Here is a 17,036-nt window from a genome sequence, read left to right on the forward strand (position 1 = left end):
AATCTAACCAAAGATAATGATCCAATGGTCACCATATCTGATCTGACAAATCTTAACATGCCCCTCAAATGTAAATTAATTGAAAATCTATATATGTTTGCTTACAATGAAAAGTCCCAAATTCATTACAATAAATTGTCCCCAGCATACTTGTGTCATTGTAGCACTCTAAATGTCCCACCGATTTGGTCCTTTGATCTCTTATTTTTGAAATGATTTGAAATCTCAAAGCTTTGTGAAAACTTTTTAGAAAATCAAATCAAAATACTCAGAGGAAACAAATCTGATAAGGATTATAGAGTCTCCACGTAAGAATAGGCCTAGGATCCTTAATTAACTCTGTAAAAGGCTTAGATCTAACCAAAGCACTAGGTTATGTTAGGTTACGTAAGTGGAAGGTGTTAGGCACCACTCACGCCCACGGAATCCTGGTCTTATGAATCAGATCTACTAGTTTTAAAAAAATCTACTCAAATTTCTCATTGTTTAACTTCTGATCTGAAATTTCGTACAGAATTAATCTCGTTCTGTCATTTCATACTTAACAGAAGATCATTTAGTAAACATTTTCATGCAATTTCCAATTTTGAAAAATTCGCGAAAAACTTTACTTATGTACGAATTTGAAATTTTCATACAAAAATTTATATACTAAAATTGTAATATAATTCACGAAAAACTTAACTTCTGTATGAATGAGAGTTTTAGGCCGAAAAGACGCAACCCTAAAATCTTGATAATCTTATTTAAGATAATCATTTTGGAAATCAATTGGGGAACGCTTGAATTCGTGGGGATCGTTTTATCCGAAGAATTCCAACGAACTTTGAGTCACAATACCCAATTGAAGGAAAGATCTAACTAGGATTGAAATCAAGAGTTCTAGGGTGAGTTTCATGAAGAGAGAAGTGGATTTCAGGTAAACCTCACGTTAAAAAAAAGGGATTTGCGCTTTCTACAAAAATCCAGAATCACGTGTTCAGTTGACCACACCCGATGAGGCAAAACTAGAAAAACCTCCAGTATGTTTTGCTCGGTCGACCGAAAGGTGTTCGGTCAACTGAAGGTCATGTCGGTCGACCAACCTAGTGAATCTGGCCAGCTCTCGGTAATTGTTTCCGGGGCTGTTTTGAGGGCGTAGTTTCACCTCGAAGGATTTGATTTCTACCCAAACAACTACTAGTGATTGGAGGGTGATATTGCACAGTAAATCAAAAATCGTGTCCGTGAAAGAGGCAATGGAGAACATCAAGGTAATTAGGCTTGTCTCCTGTATCAGTTATTGTTTGAGGTTATCCATGTATTAAGATCATATTTGATTAAATAGTCGTGTGTTGGATTACACAAGGGTTCATGATATAATCTAACAGTGATTCATGACACATAGGAAAGTCTGGATTTTACATGGGACATGGTTATGCCCATGCTTCTTATAAAATAGTTTAGACCCTTATAGGATAATCTTGGATCCGGTTGGATCATCACAATGTACATGAGATATGCCATAGTCTACATAGTGTTACGGCACGAGCCACAGTTCAGTTACTTGGCCTCTTGCAGGTTTAGCGGGGACGAGATCTCTAACATGTTTAGTGAGGATGTGATCTTCTGCATGTTTAGTAGAGATGGATTCTCTCACGGGTCAGAGTGGATGCAGTCACTCATGTTTTGATGGGTAGGTGCTACCATCTCTAGCCAAACCCATGCATAAGATAGGGCCCTCCATTTTCCAACTCGTCTTTTGATGTGTGGGGCCTATCATTTAACACCCGTGCATAGCCTGGGCAGAAAAACTCCACTTCATTTATGATATATTTTGGGAAATGATTTCTACACTCCATTCTTTTGATAAGTTGCACGCAACATCTTGTCGTCTAGTATATAAAGGGCTTATAAAAGCTTTTTGAGAACTGTAAAATTCTTCTGACAGCCCTTTAAATGCTAGACGATAAGATACTTCGCGCATCTTATCAAAACATTGGAGTTTTGATATCATTTCCCTTTATTTTCCCTTATTTTTTTATCCACTTCTCACCGTCTCCTTATCAAGCTCTCTTAAATCCACCCCCAGCTCGCCCCCCACGCCCACATCATCACTTGATAAACTATATGAAACAAATTTCAAGATTGCCAGCATGGCCTTAAAGTCAATAACATACATGCAACAGCGACATTAATAGCAATATAGCAATCTCCAAGAGTTGCATAGCTCAAGGGTATGCCTTAGCAATCTCCAAGAGATGATTGCATAGCTCTTGGGGCTTTGAGAACATAGGCATATGGTCTGAACCTTGAATCACTTTCACCTCTTTCACTGGATTATTCTCAATCATCCAACGCTGAAAATCTTCTGTAATTGTTTTATCTTCATCACAAACGATGTAAACACGGCTTACAGACCCATAATTTTCCTTGGAAAATATTGGCCCTTTCCTTAAATCTTCCAGGAACAATGATGTAACCCTTATCAATGTTGTGGCCAGTGTAAGATCCTTTTATAAACACAAAATACACAGGTGTTGTTAGCAAGTTGCTGCTTCAGCTCTTTTAGTAGGTCGTGCAACAGTTCATTAATCGCTGAAATAATTGAAGTTGTTAAAAAAACTTTCTAGAAGAAAAATGCATGGTGATAAAACATGGATGTGGTATCCAACCCCTTTTCTGGCGATTTTATCTTTGTTTTTTGTTTTTCTTGGGACAATTCTTTTGAAATGAGAAATACCATTTTAGAAGTGGTTCTTTTCAAATGAGGATTACGATTCCCTCCTCTATAATGAGAGAGTGAGACGATAAACTAAGTGAGAGATGATATATGTGTAGATATACATGCATGTATATAGAGGTTGCGGTTCCTGCACAAGTGTGCAGGTATGCTTACCTGCGCACGAGTGCAGAAACAGGGTGGGAGCCCACATTTTTTGGGGTCCAAAGCATTCATTTGGAAAGCCCTTCCATGGATAAGGTGTGGCCCAAAAATCAGACCCATTGGATCATCCTAACCCCGCCACTTGTGGAGGGGAAAAATGGGCAGAAACATGGACACACGGTGTCTGTCCATTCCCCCCCCCCCCCCCCCCCCCCCCCCCCCTTGATTGGGTTACGACGATCCAATGGGGCTGATTTTTGGGCAACACCCTATCAATGGAAGGGCCTTCCAAATGAATGTGTTTGATCTCTTCCCCCCCCCCCCCCCCCCACCCCCCCCCCCCCCCCCCCGCGCCAAATGTGGGCCCCCACCCTGTTTCTACACTCGTGTGCAGGTAACTTACCTGCACACTTGTGCAGGAACCGTCTTCTCATATGTGTGTGTGTGTGTGTGTGTGTGTGTGTGTGTGGAGAGAGAGAACAGTTCCTGCGCTCGAGTGCAGAAAACATGGGGGGCCCTCATTTTTTGGGTGATCCTAAGCATTCATTTGAAAGGCCCTATCATGGATGGGGTGTGTACCAAAAAAACAGCTCCATTGGATCATCTTAGGGTGTCCATTTGTGGGTGAAAAATGGGCAGATTTGTCGACAAACAGTATATATATATATATATATATATATATATATATATATATATGTGTGTGTGTGTGTGTGTGTGGGAGGGGGGGGGGGAAGATTTATGAGGTATCGCTCAGCCTGAGCAGCCCACTAAATACAACATCTCCCATGTTGTTTGACTCATCCAACCCATTCATTCTATAGGACCTAACATAGGTAGGGTGTCCCTCAGAAATCATCTCCACATGATCACGGTAATTGTTGATTTGTGGAGGTTTAGAATGGACGGTTGGAAAATTGGCTTCTACAGATTGAATGGTTAGGATGATGGTATGGAGATGGTTTCTTAGGTACACCCTTTCTATGTGAAGTCCTATAGAATGAATGGGTGGGATGAGTGAAACAACATGGGAGATGGTGTATTTTTCTAGGTTGCTCAGGGTGAGAGATACCTCATAAACCTCGCCCCCTATATATATATATATATATATATATATATATATATGTGTGTGTGTGTGTGTGTGTGTGTGTGTGTGTGTGTGTGTGTAAACATATATGTAGGGAAAGATCGACGAAAAATGTGTTATATATCTTGAAGAAATTATTTATTAATGGTGTTTTATTCGACTTCACATCCATCTAATGCCGTATGATGAAAAAGCCCAAAATGTCATCTACCTCTTCTTCGTCTTCTTCAGCCTCCTCTTTCGAGTTGTAGCAATAGTCATCAGCGGTGCTCAAGACGAAAAACAAAAACAATTACAGAAGAAGAGGGCATTTTGGTTTTTTCATTGTGCAATGCCAAATGGATGTGAAATTGAATTAAACGCCATTCCGAAGTAATTTCTTCGGGATAATACAATTTTTGAATAACTTTCCCATATGTATGTGTGTGTGTCACACACACATATATTTTTTGATTTGATGTTGATTGGTTTTGTGAACTGTAAGTATCTTTTACAGCTAATTAGGCATATATATAAAGATGAGTAAAACTCTTACCTCGTCTATAATGAGAGAGTGAGACGATACCATTTTAGCAAAATTGAAATGAGAAATACCATTTTAGAAGTGGTTCTTTTCAAATGAGGATTACGATTCCCTCGTCTATAATGAGAGAGTGAGACGATAAACTAAGTGAGAGATGATATATGTGTAGATATACATGCATGTATATAGAGGTTGCGGTTCCTGCACAAGTGTACAGGTATGCTTACCTGCGCACGAGTGCAAAAACAGGGTGGGGGCCCACATTTTTTGAGGTCCAAAGCATTCATTTGGATAGCCCTTTCATGGATAAGGTGTGGCCCAAAAATCAGCCCCATTGGATCATTCTAACCCCGCCACTTGTGGAGGGAAAAAATAGGCAGAAACATGGACACACAGTGTCTGTCCATCCCCCCCCCCCCCCCGCCCCACCTTTGATTGGGTTACGACGATCCAATGGGGCTGGTTTTTGGGCAACACCCTATCAATGGAAGGGCCTTCCAAAGGAATGGGTTTGATCCCCCCGCCCTCCCCCGCCGCCCCCCCCCCCCCCCCCCAGCACCCCAAATGTGGACCCCCACTCTGTTTCTGCACTCGTGTGCAGGTAACTTACCTGCGCACTTGTGCAGGAACCATCTTCTCATATGTGTGTGTGTGTGTGTGTGTGTGTGTGTGTGTAGAGAGAGAGAGAACAGTTCCTGCGCTCGAGTGCAGAAAACATAAGGGCCCTCATTTTTGGGTGATCCTAAGCATTCATTTGAAAGGCCCCATCATGGATGGGGTGTGTACCAAAAAAATAGCTCCATTGGATCATCTTAGGGTGTCCATTTGTGGGTGAAAAATAGGCAGATTTATCAACAAACAGTATATATATATATATATATCGACACACACACACACACACACACACACACACACACACATATATATATATATATATATATATATATATATATATATATATAGAGGAAAAGGATTGTACGCTCGAGTGTACCAAGCTTATGGTACACTCGAGTGCCTAATCACATGTGGACTCACTTTGTTAGGATGATCCAAAGCATTCATTTGAAAGGCCCTTAAATAGATAGGGTGTGTACCAAAAATCAGCTCCATAGGATCATCCTAACCCATCCATTTGTGGAGGGCAAAATGGACAGACCACAAATCTGCCCATTCTTGCCCTCCACTTTTGGAGGGGTTAGGATGATTCAATGGAGCTGATTTTTGGTACACACCCTATCTATGATAGGGCCTTGCAAATGAACGCTTTGGATCACCACAAAAAATGTGGGACCCATGTGATTAGGGCACTCGAGCGTACCATAAGCTTGGTACACTCGAGCGTACAATTCTTTTCCTCATATATATATATATATATATATATATATATATATATATATATATATATATATATATATATGTGTGTGTGTGTGTGTGTGTGTGTGTGTGTGTGTGTGTGTGTGTGTGGGGAAAAGATTTCTGAGGTATCGCTCAGCCTGAGCAACCCACTAAATACAGCATCTCCCATGTTGTTTGACTCATCCAACCCATTCATTCTATAGGACCTAACATAGGTAGGGTGTCCCTCAGAAATCATCTCCATACCATCACTATATATATATATATATATATATATATATATATATATGTGTGTGTGTGTGTGTGTGTGTGTGTGTGTGTCTATATACATATATGTAGGGAAAGATCGATGAAAATTGTGTTATCTATCTTGAAGAAATTATTTATTAATGGTGTTTTATTCGACTTCACATCCATCTAATGCCGTATGATGAAAAAGCCCAAAATGTCGTCTACCTCTACTTCGTCTTCTTCAGCCTCCTCTTTCGAGTTGCAGCAATAGTCATCGGCGGTGCTCGAAACGAAAAACAGAAACAATTACAGAAGACGAGGGCATTTTGGTTTTTTCATTGTGCAATGCCAAATGGATGTGAAATTGAATTAAACGCCATTCCGAAGTAATTTCTTCGGGATAATACAATTTTTGAATAACTTTCCCATATGTATGTGTGTGTGTGTGACACACACATATATTTTTTGATTTGATGTTGATTGGTTTTGTGAACTGTAAGTATCTTTTACAGCTAATTAGGCATATATATAAAGATGAGTAAAACTCTTACCTCCAATGATGAGCATTGATAGAGCTTGTGTCCTAAGAAGTTGGGCCCAAATAAATATTCAACCCCTCGATCCAAGGTGTTCATGATTTGACTATCCAGTATTGGTTCTTCGTGGGTCTTCTCTAAGTGCTTTTATGCATAAACAAAATTGAAGTCAAGTTAAATGGCTAATATATTAAAGCTCCCTCAAGAGGATTTGGAGAGAGAGAGAGAGAGAGAGAGATTAAGGTAATCCGCTAAGAAGATACAAAATTATGATTATTAATCATGATTTTTCGCCATCCTCAGTTCTTCATTAAAACAATAGGGGCGTGTGTCCAAAGTATTGGATGTCCGAGGGAAATTTTAATCACGAGTCATCTTTTTCTTTTGGGAAAATCGTTAGAAACAATTCTTGCACAATTACTAATTCTTAACTCGATTCTTGGTTTAGAGATTTATACCTAAAGCCTCTTCTTAAAGATAGATGGAGCCTCCCAATTGTTTAATGGATTAGGATACACTATTCCTGGGATTTAAGTCAAAATTTTGATCCATTTGGCTCAGTGATGTGGGCCCAAATTAGGAGGTCCACACATGCATGTAAAAAACTATTCACGTGTGTGCGTGTTGCATGTGTAAAGGATATGAGAATGTTTGCACATGGGATTACATGGGCATGGTTCATGATGATATGATGATGTGGCTAGAAGCTCACTTCGATGGTGAATGGAGAAATAGAGGTATAGATGACATGTGGCATAGCACATGACGTGGAGAAGTGTTTATCCTAATTCCATTCACTTTTGGAGACCCTTCCCTATTTCGTAGAGAGGAGGGGAGAAAACATCAAATGGTATTTAGTAGGAGCTCACCTATATTGTAGGGCTCCCACTTCGGCATTCACAAGGAGAAGAGAGTTCCTTTCCTATTTTCTTGCTTTTGGAGAAAAAATCTCTCCACATCCCTACATTGTAGCCACTTATATGGAGGTTGATGGGCACTTACCATTTTTAATAAGTATGTGAATTACTATTAACCATAGCAAGTTTGCAAACTTACTAATTTTAGTTAGTATGTTACCTACTATTTTAGTAAGTACTCAAATAAGGATAGAAGAAAACCCCTACTAATATAAGTACGGGGCATTTTTTTTTTTTAAAATGGCAAATATTATAAAAGAATCAGAAGGGACACCCGAAAGGGAGTACTAGAAGTTACAGAACAAAAAATAAAAACTAATTACACGATGGATAGGACATCAAGTAGGGAATTGATCAGACCAATTCATCGAGTTGCGTACCACCCCTCTTCTAGCCAACTCATCCGCCTTCTCGTTAGCAGACCTTCTAACATGAATTTACTCAATATCTGATTCTGCCAATATATCTTCCATTAGATAAAAAAGATCCAAAAACCTCCAAGTACGGGGCATGCATGTCAACCAAGATTTGAAAAATTGGGATTGAAGAGGGCACTCGGACAATACAATTATCTTGAGAGTGAAGAAGATCTTCTAAAAAGGAAGAACCGTGCACTGAGAAGTAGATCCGTGAGTGAGGATAATCTCTTCCACTCTTTTCTTTTTGTTTATTCTTTTTCATTATTGAAGTGATGTTCTTTCCCTATGTAATTTAATTAGAGGAAGTAGTCTGTCAATTTGTTTGGTCGTGAGTTTGTTTTATCTTTCTAGGTTGGAAAGATAGCTGATTATTAATTTGTTAGTCTTTCTCGCTATTGGAAGTCTTTAGAAAGGGTTTAGTTTTTCCATCCATTATATCCGGGGTTGAATTTCTCGTCACTACAATATTGCACGCATGCATTAGAAGATGATAAGAGGAGTTCTACAGACCATCGTCTAGGAACGATATTGCAGAGACCGAGACACAATGCGTAGACCGCTACATCGGCGGTCTTCATAAAGAAATCTATGATCAGGTAACTCTTCACCCCCTTTAGACATTATCTGAGGCAATAAAGATAGTAGAACGGGTTGAGACCATGATCAACCGTTCAACCCAGAGAGATTTTTACATGAGTCAAGCCGGGACAGAGACACTGGAGACAACGATTCCGACGGCGAAAGAGAAGGTGGTTTTGGATCCTTCTGTTGGGGTAAGCAAGTCTACCCAAGCGTTCCCGACACGAGGAAGAGGACGCGCAGATGTTCCTTCTACTTTGGCAACGACCCAAGTCCCACGGCTTGATCCATACGAGTTACAGTTCGAGCAACGGATCGTATGCTACAAGAGCAACTAATTAGATCACAAATCCAATGTGTGTCCCAAATGTGGTCGGCATACTAAAAATCTAGTCGTTGGTGACGAACATGAACAAGATGAAGAAGAGCATGAAAAGGAACAACATGCATAAGATCTCATTCCTACTACTTGTGCTCCTATACCGCCCTTGGTGATGCATAGTGTTATGTACACGTCAAAAGAGAGGAGTCCTCGCAACGCAACAATCTCTTAACATGCATGTTTTCTTTTCTTATAAAAGCACCTAACGTGAGGGTTGTTGCATGATTTTACTATTGTTTTGTTTTTTAGATCAAGAAAAATCTCTTTCTTTCTTCTTTATTGAAAGCGGTTTATGTTGTTCTTTGTGGATTCAAAGAACGGCTCTTCGTGGAATCGACAAACATCCTTCGTGGATTCAAAGGTCTATTTGATTGGTGTTTAGAGGCATTCTATCCTCGACTCGTTCTTCGTGCTTCTGACTACGCCAAGACTATCTTATTTCCTTGTTGTTACATCTTTTTTCATTGGCATCTGATGTCATCTCTTTTCATCCCTAAATTTAGGCGACTGGTTCTTATCTCTTCTCTAATAGTGGAAGATCGCAATCACATCCTCTGGCAGAGGCATTGTTGTTGAACCATGCAAGTTTTTTGTGTTCTTCTTCGTGTTTTGTATTTTCTGCTTTTAAATGAATGGAATTTGAACTTCAGCGGAGACGTTTGATGTTCTCTTCATGTTAATGCCTTTTTTTATTCTTCTGTCGGCAATGCCTTCCTTTTTCTTATATTGTTCTTCCTATTTTCTTATTTCTATTATCTCTTTTCAAATATGTTTTAATTTTGGGTTTGATATGATGGAGAACATTCATGGTGTAGATAAGAGATTAAGGGCCTGTCTTAAAATTATTTGCATATAATCTTGTAGGTAGAGAGTGAGTGGTTTGTTAATTCGTATATCTCATTTATTGGCTAATTAAAATCCAATGAGGCTAAAGAATAAGTGGAGGAGCATTTGATTGTTGGACTGAGTAAATTTGGAATGTAAAAGAATGGAATGAATTCATCCTAGAATTGGATGATAGTTTTTTATTTTATGTGTATTCTTGTTCTTCTTTCCTATAAATTCTCCATTTTAATTTCTACTCTTTCGTTCTTCCGAATCCGGTGACAATTTTCTTGTCTGGTGCATCCTGGAGAAGGAGGAGGAAGAAGAGGAGGATATTTTCAAAAACAAAAAAGGAGAGGAAGAAGGAGAAGAAGAGAAGAAATCAGGCACATTTTTTTCTATTTATTGTTTATTTATTCTAAAATAGACAATGTATTTATTATTTTTTCCATTCCTGTGCATAAGAGTCTGTATTATCCAGTTTTCAGGTGGCGGCAAGACATTGACGATTTTTTAATTGACCTTGTTCTAAGCTTCGCTTCTTTTTCATTGCTACTTCTTATTTATTTATTGGTGCATGATGATACTTTTTTACCTGTATACAAGTAGTTGAGTCGTATTTTTCTTTTTCTTTTTTTGTTATTTTATTTAATGTAATATTTTATGCAACGATTTTCATGGTTGTTGTAATAGAATACATTGAAGAGGTTAGCATTGAAAAATCCAATTTCTTTTTAATGGGTTTCTTTTTTTAGTCCTTTTGATGAATTAGAATTGAAAATTATATGATTTCTTATTTCAGGAGTTTCATGTGTTTAATCCTGATTTTCTACCCCTCCTAAAACAAATATAATTTCTTAATTCCTAATGACTTGTGAGCTAGCAGATTTGTCAATCATGGACAAGAGGACAAAATGCGAAGAGCGAAAGAAAATTTTGCAAGACCTACAGAATCGCTTAGCTGAAGCAGACCTTCAAATTATAGGAGAGAAACTGCTGAAAAAGCTATACAACGCAATACTTTTTATCGATATTTTTATTTTTATAGGCAGAACGATATTATCTGATGATGATTCTGGTGGAATAGAAATAGTAGTTATTTCTTATCCTACAACTATTAAATTTTAAAGTGTATTTTTTTGGTAGCTTTTATTTTTATTTTATTTTGAGAGATGCAGTGACGACAAAAATGTATTTTTTGTGTCCATGGGCATGATGTTTATTTTGCCTAACTTGCACATGTGTGAGCCACACATGTTTGCTTCATCTTTTCCCACTTCCCTCCTATTTCAAATTCAAACCTTTCTTAGAACTTAAACCCACCACTTCTCGATGCATTAAAGTCTCCACTTTCTCATACCCACTACCACTTACCTAATACACTCATTCTCCTCTTTCATTGACCTAGCGCAATCCTCATTTTACTCACTTTTGTAGAGATTCTCCACCAGCAAGACCTCCATTGAAGCTCTCTTGTGTGCAAGCTTGTGGTTGAAGCAAAGTACTAACTTGCACCATATTTTCTTCATATTTTCTCCATGTTTTGAAGCTTTCTTTTTCTATTGTTCTACTTGTAGTTTTGTTCTTCTATACATATATTGAAGCACATCTTCTTGGTGTTGTTCTTCTTCTACTTTGGTTGTTGATCCTGGGCTAGTGTAAACTTTGGTTTCACTATTTGAGAAGCGGATATTCTGGTGTTTTCTTGGACGGGGAGTCGACTTGATACAAAGTGGTAAAATTTGTTCAGATGATAATGGTAATACAATGTGTTGGTATAAGCTACTTTGATGTAAATTAGTTATGAAAATTCTTACCATTGAGATTTATTGGTTGGTTTCTCCATTTTGGTCTACCTTAAGCTTCTAATACTCATAATATTTTACATTCTAAAAGGGCATATAAATACCCATTCACTTTTGATAAAGTATGCAGCCATGAGGCTTCACAACAAGATGTTTTCATAGAAATCTCACAGCTTGTTCAGCGTACGATGGTTATATGGTGAGCACATAAACTTCACTTTGTTGTCATAATATAGGGCTTAAATCTCTACATTTCAGGCTGGCCAGCTCTTTTACTTCATCTTTTATTCATATAACCTGGCAATTGATATGGATATATAGATGTATGTGTTATATTGTGGGCGTCTATTATTTTATTTGCCGTTTCTACTTTATAGTTTATAATCCATCATGTATTGGAATAAATCCTAAGCCATCAGCAAAATCTGTTCAACACCACACGAATATAAGACAACTTTTCAAATGATTTACTGTAACATTCGGATTTGTTGGGCCTTAACATTTTGTGAATTCACTTGGTGTCTAGTGGCTATAGCTCTATTAGTAATGCCAAATGGTTTTGGGATCCTATCACATCTGAGGTTTGGTATCCTTAACCATTGCATGCCAGCCGTGAATAAAGCATATTCAATGCAATTTGCAGCCTTAAGCACCCACAAGTGAATGTCTTTATGCTATTTATCATGGACACAATTAGCTAGTCCTATACTTGCTTGTTTCAAAATTGTTGTCTGCCAATTGCAGCCAACTAAAGACTCATAAACATGCTAACCCTTGAGGATACTACCTGAAATTGGTTTCTTCCTGAAATTGGTTTCAAGAGGAATTTTTAAGATTTTACTATTTTTGCATTATTGACTGTTAATTAAATCTGTGTAGGATTAATATGTTCTTCTAGGTTTTGTTCAGTTCCATTGTTTTGATGTAAACAGCTTGTAATGTGTAAACAGTTGTACATGGTTGTTATGTAAACAGGTTGTGAAATGTAAATTGTGGATGTAAACAGATTTTAATGTGTAAACAGATGTACATGGGTGGATGTAAGATGTAAATTGTGGATGTAAACAGGTGTACATGGTTGTAATGTAAAATAGTGAAAATTGTACCCAATTTTTTGGGGATTTTCAAATATTTAAAAGAAAATTTAAAAAATTATTTTTCTCGGCGGTCATATTCGCCAGTATTTTTTAAAAGGGAGAAATACAGTTACACCCCCTCAACTTTTAAAAGGGAAAAATACAGTTGCACCCCCTCAACTTTATGAAAGATTCAACGATAACCCTGTAATTTCAAACTCATCAACTACACCCTTGACTTTTCAATGTGTATAAGGGGTATACCCCCTCAGTTGACAGTCCATCCACAAATCGAAGGGTTAGGATGTTCTTATCGAGCTGATTTTTTGGGCACACCCTACCTATGTCAAGGCCCATCAAATGAATGCTTTGAATCATCCAAACAATATGGGCTCACTGTATTTTTGGTCGGCAGGCTAGAAAAGGTTCTCTAGTAGACCAACTAGAAACGAGGAGTTTTTATATGATGCCCGACCTTGAAGTACCGTCAAATCGGTACCACCCTTCATATTTGATCCAACAGCAGACCACTTTTTAAGAGGCTGCTGTTGGATCAAATATCAAGGGTGGTACCTCTGACGTACCATTTTGACGGGACTTCACGGTCGGGCATCATATAATTTCTCAGAAACGAGATCTTAATTAGCATTGATAGTATTTCAAAAGATGACGTCTACCTTATATACGTTGAAAAGTCAGGGGGTATAGTTGGTGAGTTTGAAACTTTAGGGTTATCGTTGAATGTGTTTGAAAGTTAAGGGAGGGTAACTGTATATTTCCCTTTTTAAAAATAATTAATAAAATATTACCAGCGGTCTAGACCGCCAGTGAAAGGGCTTCCTTTGCAATACCCAAGAGACACTTTTTAGCGGCGGTCGCAACCGCAGTCAAACCTTATCATATTACTGGCGGTCATGATCGCCGGAGAATGGTTAAAAACAGTGAATCCTATTTTATGATTTCACAAACAAAATCAAAACCGTTGATTTTGTAGTTCAAAATCATGGGTGTTGACTCGTGATATTCTACGATCAATGGTCTTGATTGCGTGTACATGTTCTGTTGTGGGATTTTAGAATTGATCGTCGCCATTGATCCGGGGGGAGACAAATATTTATTAACGCAATCACACACATTCCATACCTTTTCAATGACATATGAGGGAGGATTAGAAGAATCCGGCATCAACGCTGCCACGAAGACCGCCGCGGATATCTTCTCCGGGAAAGTATTCATTGCTCGACTAATGCTGAACCCGCCGAAGCTATGGCCCACAAGGATCACCTTCTCTTGTGAAGGCAGAGATGCTAAGATCTCGATCAACGGTTCTGAGTAGTCTGAAAATGTGTGGACCTCGGAGAGTTTCTTCGGATGGACCCCACAAGCAGCGAGATCGAACGCCGTGACTCGGTGGCCCACAGAAGTGAGGAGTGTGGATAGCTTATACCAACACCAGGCTCCATGACATGCACCGTGCACTAGAACAAAATGTTTTTTGCTCTCACCCCCTTCCATCTTCTCTCCAATATCTCTATTCCTCATATTTCTTTCTTCCTTTTTATGGACAAGAACAAGGAGATAGGGCTGCAACTGGGAGAATGAGACAAGTGGGTGTGGAATGACGTGGTGAGGTATTCCTTTATCTTTATTTTCGTGGTTCATCTGACTCAGCTCTCTCTGACAGGATGACGTGGCCACATCTTGGCTTAGGGATGGTGGGCCCGGAAGACGTGGACATAAATAAAGTTAACGGTTGCCAACGGATCTTTTTTTTTATTTTCGATTTTCTCACCGAACAAAAAAAACCCTCACCATAGGGTTGAGCTTTTACCTTAAAATCGGGTCGGATTCGGGTTGATTCCTATTCATCTTTTAGCAAAAACACAACCTGACCCCACCCAAGTTGCACCCCTAACTCCTATTGAACAGCCCCAATTAGAATTAAGCATTGTGGGGAAGTCATATACGTTAATTAATTATTTGATGCCAGCTTCCTTGAACCAGTTTAGGAATCTTGAAGTTTGACAAAAAGGCCAAGACATATCCCTGAGATTATATTTAGGGCTGCAACTCGAGCCGGCTTCTACCCGACCCGCATCGACCCGACCCGAAAATAGCTTGGGTCGGGTTCAGGTTTCATGGGTTTCGGGTCGAGCCGGGTTCAGCATTCAAAAGCCGGCATGAATCTCGGGTCGTGCCGGGTTTGAAGGGACCCGACCCGACCCGACCCGAGTTACATAAGTTATAGTATGTACATTTTTTTCTATTGTTAGTTAAAAGTTAAAGGGATAATTACATTTACACACCCTCTAGTTTCTGACACATCCACTTCCACCCCTATAGTTTAAAACGTGACAAATACACCCTTGTAGTTTCAATTTGTTTAAGGTAGGCCCCCTCACCTGACGGTTCGTCCATAGATTGAAGGGTTAGGATGATCCGATGGAGCTGATTTTTTGGGCACACCCTATCTATGTCAGGACCCATCAAATGAACGCTTTGGATCATCCAAACAATGTGGGCCCACATTATTTGGATGATTTTTTGGTAGTGTTTGGATTCGGGTAGGGGCCCACATTATTTGGATGATCCAAAGCGTTCATTTGATGGGTCCTGCCATAGATATGGTGTGCCCAAAAAATCAGCTCCATCGGATCATCCTAACCCTTCAATCTATAGACGAACCTTCAGCTGAGGGGGCAAACCGTAAACAAATTGAAACTACAGGGGTGTATTTGTCACGTTTTAAACTATAGGGGTAGAAGTGGATGTGTCAGAAACTAGAGGGGGTGTAAATGTAATTATCCCAAAGTTAAAAGTGAAAACCCACGCACCCACTGTTACTGTATGTGAGTGTAATTTCTGCTTCTATGAGTTGAGTTGATTCAAGTGTTTGATTCAGCATTGTTTGATTGTAATTACAACATTGTTTGATTACAGCAGCATTGTTTGATTCAAGTGTGATGTGAGTGTAATTACATCATTGTTTGATTCAAGTGTAATGTGAGTGTAATTTCTGCTTCTACGAGTTGATTTGCCTTGCCAAACAAGAATTTTCCTTTAAAATTTGCGTCAACGTGAAAAAACCCGACCCGACCCGAACCAACCCGAGATTTATCATGGGTAGGGCCGGGTTTGGGAATCGTGGGTTTTCCGGAAAAAAACCCGACCCGAGTTGCAGCCCTAATTATATTATTCATTACTTAGATGTATCCAAACGCTTTGCTAAAAAAATATTCGGCCTCTGATGAAGGAGAGAGATGTGTGGCGGACTTGTAAAGGTTTTCCATGTAACCAAGTACCAAGGACGGTTTTTTAAACACATATACGGTTTTTTCATAAAGTTCATATATTTGCCCCCTCCAAAAAATAGGAATTTTTTTATTAGGATATGTTTAGTTGCCTTTATTTTCGTAAATTCCCTAAGGAATAGCGTTTTTTCCGTAACAATTCACGCAAATTAAGTTCCAATATTATAGCTTTTATTTAACAGCCCAAATTAATAGCAATGCAAATTAAGCTCTCTCTCTCTCTCTCTCTCTCTCTCTCTCCCTCTCTCTCTCGTTTCCATTCCCACCAAATTTCTAGACCAAAAATCTGGAAGCAACAAGGGTGCACCATGACATCCAATATTTTTTAGGGAAAAATACAAATACACCCTCTCAACTTTTTGATATTTTCAACGATAACCTTGACTTTTAGAAGTCATCAACAACACCCCCTTAGTTTTCAATAATGCTTGTTAGGTGACGTGGTGGACGGGAACGAAGAAATTGTCAGGAATGTCTTTGATGAATTTTGAACTATAGGGTGAAAAGTAGAGGTGCAACTTAGGTAGGGTTGAACCCGAACCCGAATTTTGGGCGGGTTGGGTTGACAAAATTCGGGTTGGGTTCGGGTCCGAGTCCGGGTTGGGGTTTGGCAACCGGACCAAAATTCTGGTTGGGTTGGGTTGGGCATCAGGCAACCCGACCCAACCCGTAACCAGGCAAAGAATAAGATAAACACGTTACTTTTTGACATTTTTAGTTTTTCACGTGTTGTTTTTTTAGCTTCTAATTTTCTATCCTTGAAAATATAATAGTGTATACTTTATATACATATCAAAAAGTCAAAAACAATAGGTAAAGGCAAACCCTAACTTAGAAAGTAGAAATCCTTATTCTCTATTTCTCTTTGAGATAAGTCAGCAGCCTCCAATCCTCCATCGGACCATCTCTCATTCTTCTTCAGTTCTTCCGCCACAAGACCTACAAGGTTCTCTCTCTCTCTCTCTCTCTCTCTCTCTCTCTCTCTCTCTCTCTCTCTCTCTCTGATTTTTTTCATTAAGATTTAAAGAGGCATTTGATGGGGTAACTGATTTAAAGATGCATTTTTTCATTAAGATTTCAGCAGAAACCCGACCCAACTTGGGAAATTGGGTTGGGTTGGGTTGGG

The 17,036-nt window shown here is 39.0% G+C and overlaps 1 protein-coding gene across 1 annotated transcript; it reads right to left on the minus strand.

Moving 5' to 3' along the window:
- Positions 1 to 2,106: 2,106 nt before the first annotated feature.
- Positions 2,107 to 14,157, minus strand: LOC143857514 (salicylic acid-binding protein 2-like). The gene is made up of 3 exons (XM_077367954.1): positions 13,743 to 14,157; positions 6,612 to 6,740; positions 2,107 to 2,492 (listed from the first exon to the last, which is right to left on the minus strand). The coding sequence occupies exons 1-3, from the start codon at positions 14,139 to 14,141 to the stop codon at positions 2,211 to 2,213; spliced, it is 810 nt and encodes a 269-aa protein (XP_077224069.1). The 5' UTR covers positions 14,142 to 14,157; the 3' UTR covers positions 2,107 to 2,210.
- Between the last annotated feature and the right edge of the window lie 2,879 nt (positions 14,158 to 17,036).

This window comes from Tasmannia lanceolata, unplaced genomic scaffold (genome assembly GCF_043159265.1).
Source record: "Tasmannia lanceolata isolate RefF3 unplaced genomic scaffold, GAP_Taslan_0.1 ptg000025l, whole genome shotgun sequence".
NCBI classification, from domain to species: domain Eukaryota; kingdom Viridiplantae; phylum Streptophyta; class Magnoliopsida; order Canellales; family Winteraceae; genus Tasmannia; species Tasmannia lanceolata.

Bases quoted from the DNA above. Each gene is read 5' to 3' on its own strand.
- LOC143857514 (XM_077367954.1), bottom strand. From the start codon at position 14,141: ATGAGGAATAGAGATATTGGAGAGAAGATGGAAGGGGGTGAGAGCAAA. The intron at 6,741-13,742 runs GTATGGAATGTG...TATGCATAAAAG, and splicing joins CCTCATATGTCATTGAAAAG to CACTTAGAGAAGACCCACGA. The intron at 2,493-6,611 runs GTAAGAGTTTTA...TGTTTATAAAAG, and splicing joins ATCAATGCTCATCATTGGAG to GATCTTACACTGGCCACAAC.